Source organism: Emydura macquarii, unplaced genomic scaffold (assembly GCF_026122565.2).
Source record: "Emydura macquarii macquarii isolate MOO-44397 ecotype Brisbane River unplaced genomic scaffold, CSIRO-AGI_Emac_v2 contig_3062, whole genome shotgun sequence".
NCBI lineage: Eukaryota > Metazoa > Chordata > Testudines > Chelidae > Emydura > Emydura macquarii.
In genome coordinates this window covers 225,103-237,625 of record NW_027133199.1, presented here as the reverse complement: position 1 = coordinate 237,625, position 12,523 = coordinate 225,103, and the positions used below count along the sequence as shown (strand labels likewise).

Genomic DNA, 12,523 nt, shown 5'->3' with positions numbered 1-12,523 from the left:
ATAAATCAAAGGGTACCAGCAAAGGCAAATAATGCAACACAAGACAGAAACGGAAGGAGTTCAGTGTGATGGCTAGTATCTACATTTCTCAGGAGGTGTATGTTGCCCAGTGGTCCAATAAACGGGGATACTGACCTTGACGTAAATCAAAATGTGTTTATTGTAATCCGGAGAGGGAAAACAGGTCTTTCAATGCCTTAAAAATAAGTTGCAATAGTGCCATCTAGCGTGCCATGTTTGAAGTTTCACACATTTCAGATAGCTGGGGCCTTTATACTTTCAATCTAGGAGAAAGGGAGAATCTATGGGATGTGAAAAGAGACGGAGGGCAGCAGTTCTGAATGTCTTCCTACAGAGGTCCTCCTCATCCTCTCTTTGACACAGGTGCAGTGAATACCTAACCCTAGCTAAGTAGTGGAAACAGGCAGCAGTGATAACCCTGATAGTTACAATATCACACCCTGATTGCGACAGCCCTTATCACGTGCTGCAGTTTCACCAGAAGCGACCAAGATCATATATGAAGTGGGGATGTGGGTCGACTCAGTACCAGAAAAAAGGTGAGGTCCCAGGTTTGAGTGATTGACAGGAAAGGGGGAGGAGCCTCTGTCTGGTTGGCTCAGCACCTTATTCAGAGTAAGGAGCTCCAGGTTTGGGTAGTCCAGCAGCTTACATGGGCATGGAAGGACAGAGGCCTGATCTGGACAGCCCAGTATCTTGACCAGGAAGGAGCTACTTGTACATACTTGTAGCTTGCTGCACCTCCCCTTTCAATATGCATAGGAGGCTGAGCTAAGCCTCTGTGTTCAGGTCATGAGACATGCAAGGTGTGGTTGCAACAGTTTGTCCTTCAGAGAGTGAAGCTGCTGACAGTTTATTTTTCTGTATTTGGGTTTAATGCAGAATCTGCTTATGACAAGTGGAAGAGCAGTCTATCCAGGAAGTGCTGTGTCTGCCCTTGATAGGGGGCCTAGATCCACCATCCCCATGGCTTCAGCTGCTACTGCTTCCTTTGCTCCTGCCCCTTGTGCCTGGCACCCAGAAGACATTCCTTTCCCCAGTGGATTTGCTTGGGGTGCGGCTACAGCAGCGTATCAAGTTGAAGGTATCAGATTTCCATGTGCCAAAGGGAGGGAGGAGGGTCTTAAATAGTTTTAAAGCAAAGATGTGACCCAAGTCATGAAGTCTGGATCCAAAAGTCTCCAGTATTGAGTGGACAGGTGGAGCAAATGGGAATCCATGTTTCATTTTGGCCTACTGCATAGCTTTTAAGTCTTATGCAGCTCCATGTGATTTTTCTCACTTAAGTGCCCTTTACCCCAAATAGCTGGGGTGAGAAAACCTATCCCCAATCTACCCCCAAACCTCAGAAAAAAGACAAGATGGCAGGTGAGGAAGATTGGTGTGTGTCCCTCGTTCCAGTGGTCAAGGTGGGAGAAGGAAGCAGGAGCAGGTTGCATTCCCACTAGGCCTGCTTCCTGTTTGAGTAGACATGAGCAGATTGCTCCCTAGGGCCTCCCCATTCCCTAAGAAGTGAGAACTGGTGTACATATGAGTGACAGCCATGAATTAATCCCCAGAAGCAGATATTGGTGGGAGAGGCACAAATAAGAACCCATCTCCTGGAAGCATGAGGGACAGCAAAATGGGAGGTCAGCATTAGGCCTTTGGGATCCCCTTCCACAATGGGCAAAGAATTGCCAGGTGTCCAGTTTTCGACCAGAAAGTCTGGTGAAAAAGGGAACCTGGCAATGTCCGGTCAGCACTGCTGATCGAAAGCTAAAAGTCTGGTTACCTACAGTAACCGGCCTCCACCACTGGGTGGCAGGGGGGTGGGGGGGAGCAGCAGCTGCTGCTGGAGCCTGGAAGAGCTGCTGTCTGCTCAGCTGCAGTGCTGATGCCTGACAGAGAGCAGAAGGGCTGGATTCTGGACCGGCTCCAAGAGGTAGATACCAGCACCGCTGTCTGGGGGAGAAGATCTTGTGCGTCCCCACTTCTGCCCTGTCGTGCCCCAATTGCCCCGGCCATGGCCCCTCACTAAGAGGACCGACTCCTCCCAGTCCCTTGCTCTGCAGACCAACCCCTGCCATGCCCAATTGCCCTGGCCCTGGCCCCTCGCTATGGAAACTGACCCCTCCCTGCCCCTTTCCTCTGGGGACCAACCCCATCCCGGGTCCCGATTGGGCAGGCAGGCAGGCTCCATATCAGCTCCTCCCAGCCTGCCTCTGCAGGCGACTGGGGAGTCCTGGGGTGCGGGGAATGAATTATGGGAGGGAGGGGGTGGAAAGCGAGAAACGGAGGGGCGGGGGAGAGTAAATGGGGGGATGCTTCAGAGGAAGGCAGTGGGTGAGGCCTCAGGGGAAGAGGTGGGGCAGAGGTGTTTGGTTTTCAGCAATTAGAAAACTGGCAACCTTAAATAGGCAGGATATTCCTGTGCTCAGAGAAAGCCCTGTCTACACTTGCTGGTACTTCCATGATCCCAGGAAATTCACCCACTGGTGCTGAGTTTCTCCTGGACCCTGCCTTTAGAAAGCAGAGCTAAGCCATCTTCAGTTTGTGAGTATGTCCTTCATGTAAACGTCCATGGTACCTGTTCAGAGGACTGAGGGACAGTGTTCCTCTCTGGTGAATCCCCAGGGACAGATGGAGGGTAGGTCACTGATCATTCCATGAGATTGTGAGAGGGGATGGGATAAAGCTCCCAGACCTCCCGTGTGTGTGTGTGTGTCTGTGTAACTGGCACTTGGGGAGACCAGAGCCAAAGCGGTTGTTGGCTTATGGAGAGTGGATCAGGGGCAGTGTAAAGTGGAAGGGCACAGTAGGTGTTTGGTGGTTTGCACCATGGAATAGTTGGGAGCACATGGAGTATTAGTGAGAATGATGTGGACAGAGAAGGCTGGGGTGCAGGGTTGAAGGGTGTAAGGTGGGTGTTGGAGGCAGTCGGGTTTGGAGGGAGACAGGGATCCCTAAGGGAGAGGTAAGTGGAAGGAGACAGTGGAAAGCATATTGGTGAGAAGATGTGACACTTTATGGATTTGGAGGAGACTCAGGCAACTGGTCTGACTGGAACAATTGGAGGAGAGGTTATAAGGGAAGCCTTGGAGACCAGAGAGTGGGGAACTATGACCCCTTCATTCTCTAAAACCCAGGAAATACAATATCAGGTTTAAAATGCCATCCTTAGGGCCTAATTTTAATTTTTTTGCATATCCCTCAAGAGGGGCAGGTCTCACATCACAGAGGGTGAAATGGCAAAAATTCAGCTGTAGCTGCAGGTTGAGGTGATGGGAAACTCATGGAAGCCCTGCCTGCTGCCTCTTTCTTACTCCATTTTCTCCTGCTGAGGATAGCTTCTGTGGCCCCTGGGGGAGAGTAGGAACTATTCCTCTATACCCTGGGCTGAGATTCACATGGAGCTTAGCATCATATCACTTCCTGCCTTTTGAATGCCTGAATGAGTGTATGGATCAGCACTGGGTCTGCAGTTCCCTGTGTGGCAACTGGTGCCATGCCTGGTAGCAGAAACACTCAGCAAGTCATGAGCATCAGAGGCCCACATACACAACAGGCTCTACCACCTGGAGGGCCCCATTGACAGGACATTGCTCATTCCTGACTGGTCTGGACATACAACTTTAATCTGGAGAAGATACTGGAAGGTTGTCTGTCAACTGGATGGAACCCCAGCTAACTGCTGCTACAGACCCTGCTTCCTTGTGCTGTTCCTGGTCCCTGACCCGAGCATTTATCTCCTGGCTCCAATACCAAGTTTCTGATTTGGCTTTGCCTTCTGCTCCTTACTGCTGGTACCTGCCTCTGGATTGACAAATGACTCTGATTCCTGATGTCCAACCCTGTCTTTATCCACTCGACTGGCTTCTTCTTCTAGCATTTGTAATGCTTTCCAAGTTACCCAACAGCAGCTTCGTCAGCAGAATGGAGGGCCCTACCGCCACTATGAAATCTAGTCAGTTGTCATTCATCAACAACGTACGCCTTTGACTGATGGAGGCCGCACTGACAAAGTGGGTAGTGCAGAGACCCCATGTTTAGAGATTGGCTGAGCATATTCCTTGGCCAGTTCAGAACTTGTTCAGTGCCATAGGGTTGCTGATGTCAGATTCTGATCTGGCAGTTGAGACCACAATGGATTCCTTAATGTAACTCGTGCTCTAGGGTGACTGAAAATCTCCAGTGGGAGACCTGGTTGGCATGTAGCTTTTCCACCAGTCTGGCTGTGTTGAGGGGTTATGTTGCTCAAAACTGGTAACCATGGGATATAAGTGGGGTGCACGGTGCCTGTGATGATATGCATGATCAAACTCATTTGATATCAACCAGTTTAGTGTGAGGCAAACGACACCACACAGAGGCACAGTATTCTGCTGAGAAATAGCACTGTGCCAGAACCAGCGTGCGAAGTGCCTGTGCATCTGCACCCCATGTTGAACCAGCTAATTTGCTGATTAAATTATTCCGAGTCCTGACTTTTGCAGCAGTCTTTTTTAGATAGTCATGAAAAGCCAAAGCGCAGTCCAGTGTGACACCAAGGTAGACAGGTTTTGCCTTGAATTTCAGTTGTTTCCTGTTAAGGAAGACATCTAACTCACATTTAGCATTTGTGTTATGGAGATGGAAGATGCTGGAAACTGTCTTGGGAAGTGCCAATGACTACAGTAGGCTGCACCTTGGCCAGGTCATGGTTCAAGATGTTCTCCAATTCGGTGAAAGAGCATGTCTGGATACCTCAGCAGATGTCAGCTGCATAGATAAACTTGCATGACTGAGGCAGTGGCAGCTTATTTGTGTACGGATTGAACAGGGTGAGCACAAGCACAAAGCCATTGGATTGTTTTCTTTATGCACTTGTTTTATCTCCCATATGTATCTGAAAACACCTGGCAAGAAGTAGAAGTTCAACAATGTCCACCACCCATGCTGGGAGAGCTCTTGACAGTTTTACCAGAAGACCAGGATGCCATACTATATCGTAGGCCATTGTCAGGTCCAAGAAAAACAGCTCCTATCTTCAAGTTCTGTTGAAACCAGTTTTCTATTTATGTAGCGAAGGCTAGGACTTGGTCGTATGTGCTTTGAACCTTCCGGAAGCCAACTTGGTTGAAGCTGAGAGTTGTCTCTACCTCTAGAGATATATACGCCCAAGGATAAGCCACTCCAGGATTTTAAAGAGGAGAGATAGCAGAGAGATAGGTTAGTAGCTTGCCACATTGTGGGGGTCCTTTCCGGGTTTTAGAAGGGTAATCACTTTTGACATTCTCCATATCCAGGCTGGCTGCCCATTACCCAGCCCTGATAATGAACAACTTTAATGTCCTCTATAATTTTTTTATGGAAATTCTCAGTTTAAAAAAAAAAATTAAAAAAAACTATAATATGAAAATATTCACTAGAAACTACTGGAAATATCCTATTCCCACAAAATTGAGGAGGTCCACCAGTGTCAACTCACTCCTGAATGCCTAGGGGCTGTGCAGCTTTTACCTGACAAGACAATGTGACTGAGTCGAGACTTCTTGTGGAGCTCCAACTCAATTGTTGCACATATCACAAGTTGCACAGTGAATGAGGTGAGCCCTCAGAGTGTACTTTATTTTTCACTGTCAGCTATGTATTTATGCACAGTGCAGCCTACTTCCCTCAATATATTTCAAGGTGTTAAAAAACATGCCAATTGCATTCTGCCTGCTCAAAGTGCAGCTTTCAAAGGTGCATGACTCAGTCAAATCAAAATCAATTTTCACCAGATCACTCAAAGGCATTTCTCCTTACTGAGGGCCATTTCTATGGTAAATTTCAACTCTGTGCTAGAGATATTTTTAAAAAAATGTGTAGGTGGGGAAGAGTGAGAGAAAAGTTGCAAGAATTTTTAGTAATGGTAAAAACATATTTTCTTCACTTACTCTATCTGAGTGAGCTGGGCTATATTAAGCAAATATTTGTCATTGGGCAGAGACCCAAGTCTGGAAAACTTCAGCCTAAAAAGTGAAGGTTTTGGAAAGGTGTAATTGAGTGAGAAGAGATAAGTTTGGAAAAGCACATGAAACCTTAAATATAGTTGGGCACTGCTGTTCCTGCTGCAACTTAATTTTTAAAGAACGACACCAATGCATTCCATTTTAATAATTGTAAAGACTGAGGTATGTGCGTTGAAATATAAATGGTCTATAATCATTATTTTAAATATTTGATGGCATATTAATATAATCTAGAGTGATTTTGGCCAATTAACTGTGTGTATAATAGCTGAAATTTATGACTGGATCCTGACTTTTCCTCTTTCTCAGTCCTGAAGCTCGTGGGAGGCCAGTTCAACCCCGGTGTACCTTACAGCAGCCTCAAGCAGCTAGTTTGTAACAGTCCACTCTGGGGTGCTGCACTGGCTGAGAACCCTCTGGGTGCTTCTGGCCTATCCCATCCAATCCCTCTCCAATCACTCTCCCACTTGCTGAGTACACTTGATAAAGAACGTGATAGAGTTTGTGCCAGTTGGGGGTTCCTACATGCCAGAGGAATTCTTAGCTGCCCAGTAAGAGCAGTGCAAAGGGGCCATGGTATGGCCCAGAACTGGGCATTTAGTATTTGTTTTGGGCAAACAAAATCCACCTTTTAAATACTCTCAAACCCTTACATATACAAAATAATTAAACTTTACTTTGAGTGTTTTCCCTCAAATGAGGATAATTGGAATCTTCACTTAAAATGTAATTGCTAAAGTCAAATACTACCTATGGGAAACTTTTAGTACTGTATACATCTGAGAATACTGCAGCACTGAATAACTGTACTGTGGGAAAACTTGAACCTTAAGGGACACTCAGAGTTAGATCTAAAAATTGACCTGGTATGAAGTATGTCCCATAGAAGAATTCAGTTTACTGAATAACCTTATGTAGCCCTATTGGTGCGTGTGTGCTATTACAAAATTCTGTAAAGAACATGAAATATGACAATGGTCTTTGAAAAACTAGGCTATAGAAATGATATTACAGATTCTAGTAACGCTTTAAATTAAGTGTCTGCAATATGCTTAACCTTGCATTAAACTTAAATTTAATAAGACAGATGTGCATTAAGTACTGAATATACTTTAGGGAGCAATCTCACATTGGCAGGGGATGGCCTGGATGACCTCATAATAGGGCTCTTTCATCTCTAATTTCTATGATACTAATTGATTATTAAAACACTTTTATTGAGGATTGATATGTAGCTATTATATAGGTATTAATCTTACAACCCAACTGATATTTAATTTATACATGGTTTTAACCTACAATGTCATTTTAGTTTTTAGACAGTAACCCAGGAAACATGCATTAACTGGAGCTTTGAAAAATGTTGCTTGTAAAGGAAACTGGAAAATTTTGGCATGTTCTGAGTTTTGTGATTTAACCAGACTTTGCATTGATGGAGATTTCAAGGGTTTTTCACTTTAAAAAGTGAAACATTTGCACGTACTACAACATCGTTTTGCAAAGACTGCAATGATTGTCATAACGAAATCTGCATTTACTCAGTTTATACACAGTAGTATCTCAGATCTCAAACTATGGCTAAATATTGAATTTGTAATGGTGACTTCTGCGCCTCAGTTTTCAAAAGCACTACAAAATATCCCAGCATGATCAGAATGCAGAAAATGGTGCAAAGATTGTGAACATATAGTGTAAAATTAAATTTAGTGGAAATCTTTGCAGTTTTTTCTGTGAAACATTTGCCTAAGCAAAAGGCAGAAGTTTCACAGAGCTTTGTTATTAATTCATGTTATACATGCCTAGGGCCATGGCTCATAATGGCATTCCTTTCTTCTTAACAGACTGTCAGGACTTTCAAAGGACATCCAGAAAGCCATAAGTGCCTATTTGTTGGATGTATTTCTTGTATCCTAAAGGCTTTCTTTGATATGGACAGATCTTTTACATTTATGGGAGGAAGGTGCATTAGAAAATATTTTTTGTTAATATCTCAGAAGATTCACAAGCATCTGATCTTTGGCTAAAAATAATATGCAGTGTGTCAGAACCTCTGTTTGAAACAGATTTTTCAAAAAGCGAGCAGTGAGAAAACCATGAATAAATGCAGAACCTAATACAAATGTTCTATAGCTTGGGAAAAAAACTAGTCATTTTAAGTGAGAGATGTGGAGAAAGCCTTGCTTGATTTGCTTACAAAGTATTGAGATTCTTCTGTCTACTTTATGTGATAAATATTTACATTCAACATATGTCTTTTGATGTCAAAGTGTAATGATTCAGTTTTGTTTTTAATCAGGAGGCTGGAATGCAGATGGAAAGGGCCCTAGTGTTTGGGACACATTCACCCATCAGGGAGGAGATCGAGTTTTCAAGAACCAGACCGGTGATGTAGCTTGTGGCAGCTACACTCTGTGGGAGGAAGATTTGAAATGTATCAAACAGCTTGGACTGACTCATTATCGCTTTTCTCTTTCCTGGTCACGTCTGTTACCTGATGGGACGACAGGTTTCATCAACCAGCAAGGCAATTGTTTCTTAAAAATAGAAGGTTGCCGCTTTCATTCAAGGTTATTGCTGCAGTCTGGCATAATTAATCCAGTATGCTATTCGGCAGCGTAGCTTTGAAATTGCAACTTTTTTTCAGAGTAATTATGGGATGGGTTTTTTTATAGGTTTGCAACAACTTCCTAATTAATATTCTAGATCCCCTTAGATATCGTGATCTTTTGTGATGAGATGATTATTATGTCCCCTACCATGTATTTTTTGTCTGCTCTAATTTTTTTTAAAAATGTGATTATAAGTTATTCTATTTCATGGGATTGTATAAAGTTACAATTAACCCCTGCAGAATTTGCAAAGCAAATAGGAGGAAAACTTTCTCATGGCTTATAAATAAACAAATCAATCAATCCCATATTTGACAGTATTGGCAAATGCATGTGGATATCTTATCAGCATAATCCACGAACATTCTGAATTGCACACTGAATAGCATACATTGTCTAAGTGGAACAGACTTTTCTGCAGATATGCAAGCAATATACTCCTTAGCTGGCAAATTAGAGGTGATCTCAGTTCATTTTTATTATTTGTGTTCCAGTAATGCTTGCAGCCTCAGTCAGGCCTGGGTATGTATTGTGCTAGGTGCCGTACAAACACACATAAGACAAAGAGACTCCAAAGCGCCCCAAAGAGACTACACAGTGTAAGATGGCAAGACAGGAAAAGGGTGGAAGAAAAGAAATGCAACATACATGTAGATTCATCAAAGTGATGCTTGGCAAATATGTTGGTTCCACATTTGTTTTGCATTTTAATTTCAAATATAGCTAGTGGGAGATTCGGTGAAGGGAGAAGGTCGTGACTGACTTAATAGGCAAGGAAGGGAAGGAAATATTGAATTCAGAGGAGAGACAGAGAGAGGAGGATTGGAGGAGAGTATGAAGACTAGGGGGAGTGAAGCTGCATCAGAGAGACTGAGGAACAGATTAGGAGAAGAGGGTTTGATCAAACAGCCTTCAACAGAAGGAAAATGTCCTGAATGAAACAAAAGGAAGTAGAAGTAGACGGCTGCTGTGTCTGAAGGTGCCTCATCCCTTCCTTGTTTCTACCTTGACTTCCCACTTCTGCTGGGGAGATGTCAATCTTGGGGCAGCCTTTACCTCAGGTATTCCTTCCTCCCCCTATTCAAGAAAGGGGAGGGCGCTGAAAGGAGAATGAAGGGGTAATTTTATTAGCAAATTCCCCACTCCAGGGCTGTGCAGATCCATAAACACAACCAATACTGTTCTACTAAGGGTGTTCCATTTGCAGAATTTGGGTTGCCCATGCAGACAGATATATACACCCTGCATTCTGCAGACCACAACTTCTGCCATAAAATGATGGTGGACATGTAGGAGTCATGGGAGTGGGCTGATGCATCCACTGACAGCAGACTAATCAGCCATTTCCTCTTGTGCAGCATGGATGCAGGAGTTACGCCAGCCTTCCAGAGTGGCCTGATGGGAAGATTCCTTCCCAACACCACCAGAATGTCTAAGCAGAAAGCTTGTGTCATTGGGCAGGATTTGCCCTTTAGTTTGGATGTTTTTTTGTGGCGTATGGAAATTAAATGTGGCTGAGTATCCTTAATTTTTTCCTAGGACAAAAATTCCTTCAGGTAGCACTACAGACGCTATTCATATGCCACAGAGCTGCCTGTTAAACAGGCTTTATTATTTTGAAGTGAGAGTGGAAGCCAGTGACAAGCCATATAGTTGTTTAAAAAAAACTAACAACATTTTGACAAAACTCAACTAACATTTTTGCAAATGTTCACTTGATTCCTATTTTAAACAGTTGCCTGATTAATTTTATGAACTTTACATTTAGCGAAAGGGCAGTGGAAGGACTTTTCATTACGCAGGAGCTCACTTGTCCTGGGCAGTGATCTGTTGAAGCAATTGTAGCTGCATAACATGGAAAGGCCACTATCTTCTGTATAAACATTTCTACAAAGAGCATGTGAAGAATTAGAAATCTTAAAGCAATGTCCTTTCAAATAAAAAAACATTCACATGAACTGATTCACTACCAATTTCACACCTGCGACATGGAGCATTTGGAAAACCTTTAATGTTTGTTTTCCAACTGTAAGGGGGTTTTCTTCTAAAGGGGCAATGTTGCAGGGGATTTACTTCTATAAAATGTAAGTTTTAAACATACAGTGAGATTATTTTGTTTTATATAGTGCCAAGTGTTTTGTTTTTTGCAATTCTCTATGCCCTGCATCCTACAAGGAGTGTAGTGTGTTGGCTGCAGAAGGACAGACTGCAGAAAGGAGGAAGCCAGAACTGGAAGACAGTGTGTGTGGTTTATTGAACTAGCACATAGTCTTTTCTGTGCCTGATGTTAGATAAGGACCAGGAGAGAGAAAGGAAGAAAGAAAAGGGGCCTGCATCCCTGACAGAATGGGTACTGCCCTCAATCTCAGAATCACGTGGCAGTCCATGCTAATGCCACTGACACACATTCCAACTCTCCTCCTAGCCCTAACCCGTCCCTTTCCCATCCAGCTGGTGACATTAAATGCATTTTCCTACCCAATTGGTCCTTACTAGGACACCCCGAAGATGTGATCACATACACACAAACTGCCAAAACGCTGTGTGCTCTTCTTCGCTCTTCTCACTGACTCACTGGTACAACTGTAAAAACAAAGTCATTCCAGTTTTAGAGTTAAGTCAGGTTACCAGATATTTTTTGTGACACTGAAGATTTCCAGTAATATAGTTGCATTTCTTTTTCTGTCTCACACAAGCTTATAAGCCTTTTTCAATAATTAATTAAAATCTGGGAAATGGATGATTGATGGCCTTGAAATTTTCCAAATTCTATTAAGTAATCTGTAAAATGAAAATTACTCAGGCCACCTCTTATCAATTTCTAGGGAGCTTTGCTGTCAGTGTTAAAAAAAACAGGATACTGTACCAGCAAAGGACTTCTGTTTTGCCAACAGAGTGCTAGATGGAGAAGCTCTTACACTCACCTGAGAGAGTTGCCCACATGAATAGCCCCATTAAAGCTATGTAAGTCACTAATCACCAATGGGAGCAAAATATTCACAATTTGGCTCCAATTGATTGTAAATTTGAATTTTGTAATTATTTTTGTAATTATTATTTAATTATTTGTAATTATTTTTTTCAAGAATTAAAGGAAAAATTTGATGAATTGTTTCCCCAGACATACATACACCTGCATCTCCCCTAATTCTTGTGTTGTTGCCGTTAGAGAGGAAAGACAAACTGCCTGCCAGGTTTATTGTAAAGAAGCCTATTAAATCTTCCTGTGATAGCGGATGTGTAGACACTGGTTTGTTCGCAAGAAGATGCATGCTAAGTCTGGGGTTCTCAGCCTCAGACGTTGGATTAAAAACAGAATGACTAGAATCTTTGAGACAAGACAAACAATATGGTATAACTGAAAGCAGGATAATTTTAAGGCCCAACTCTATCCTTGTACTGATAATGTACAATAGGGCAACTGTGTCTGCATTTTTTTTGTAAACATTAGCACACACTGAATCTGAAAACCAATGCAAAGAAGTAACTAGCATAGTACCAGTACATTCACTCACTAACACACGTGGCCTGTAAGTGATTCATTAACATCTCTTCACTATATTAAAAGACAAAATTCTATGAAGGGGCTCCAAATCATATAGTTAGCTAATATATGCAACTTTATTGTTGTCCGCCTCTCTCCTCCACTGTGTTCAAGTCTTCAAACTGTCAAGTGTTGTCCCTATTGAGGCCCCAATCTAATAAAAACTTGAGGTAAAATTTTCAAAAGGATTTAAGTCCCATTTTCAAAAGGAATTTAGGAACTTACGTCTTAATGATTTTCAATGAAATTTAGACTCCTAAGTGCCTATGTCACTTGAAAAATGGGACTTAGGTTCCTAAGTCACTTAGGCAGTTTTCAAAAGTCAAGGGCAAGTTCTGCCTTTTGTTTGTATGGCATCCAGCGTAAGGGAATCT

General features: G+C 42.9%; 1 protein-coding gene across 3 annotated transcripts in view; it reads left to right on the top strand.

Moving 5' to 3' along the window:
* LOC137141463 (cytosolic beta-glucosidase-like) overlaps nucleotides 1-12,523 on the top strand; it is a 69,593-nt gene that overhangs the window by 33,811 nt on the left and 23,259 nt on the right. For 2 of the 3 annotated variants that reach the window (XM_067530339.1, XM_067530341.1), the window contains exons 2-3: nucleotides 904-1,105; nucleotides 8,293-8,520. In XM_067530339.1, coding sequence (XP_067386440.1) covers nucleotides 913-1,105; nucleotides 8,293-8,520 — 421 coding nt within the window. In that variant the 5' untranslated portion in view covers nucleotides 904-912. Of the gene's footprint in view, nucleotides 1-403; nucleotides 561-903; nucleotides 1,106-8,292; nucleotides 8,521-12,523 lie in introns of those variants that run through there. The other variant, XM_067530340.1, reaches the window with a different exon arrangement.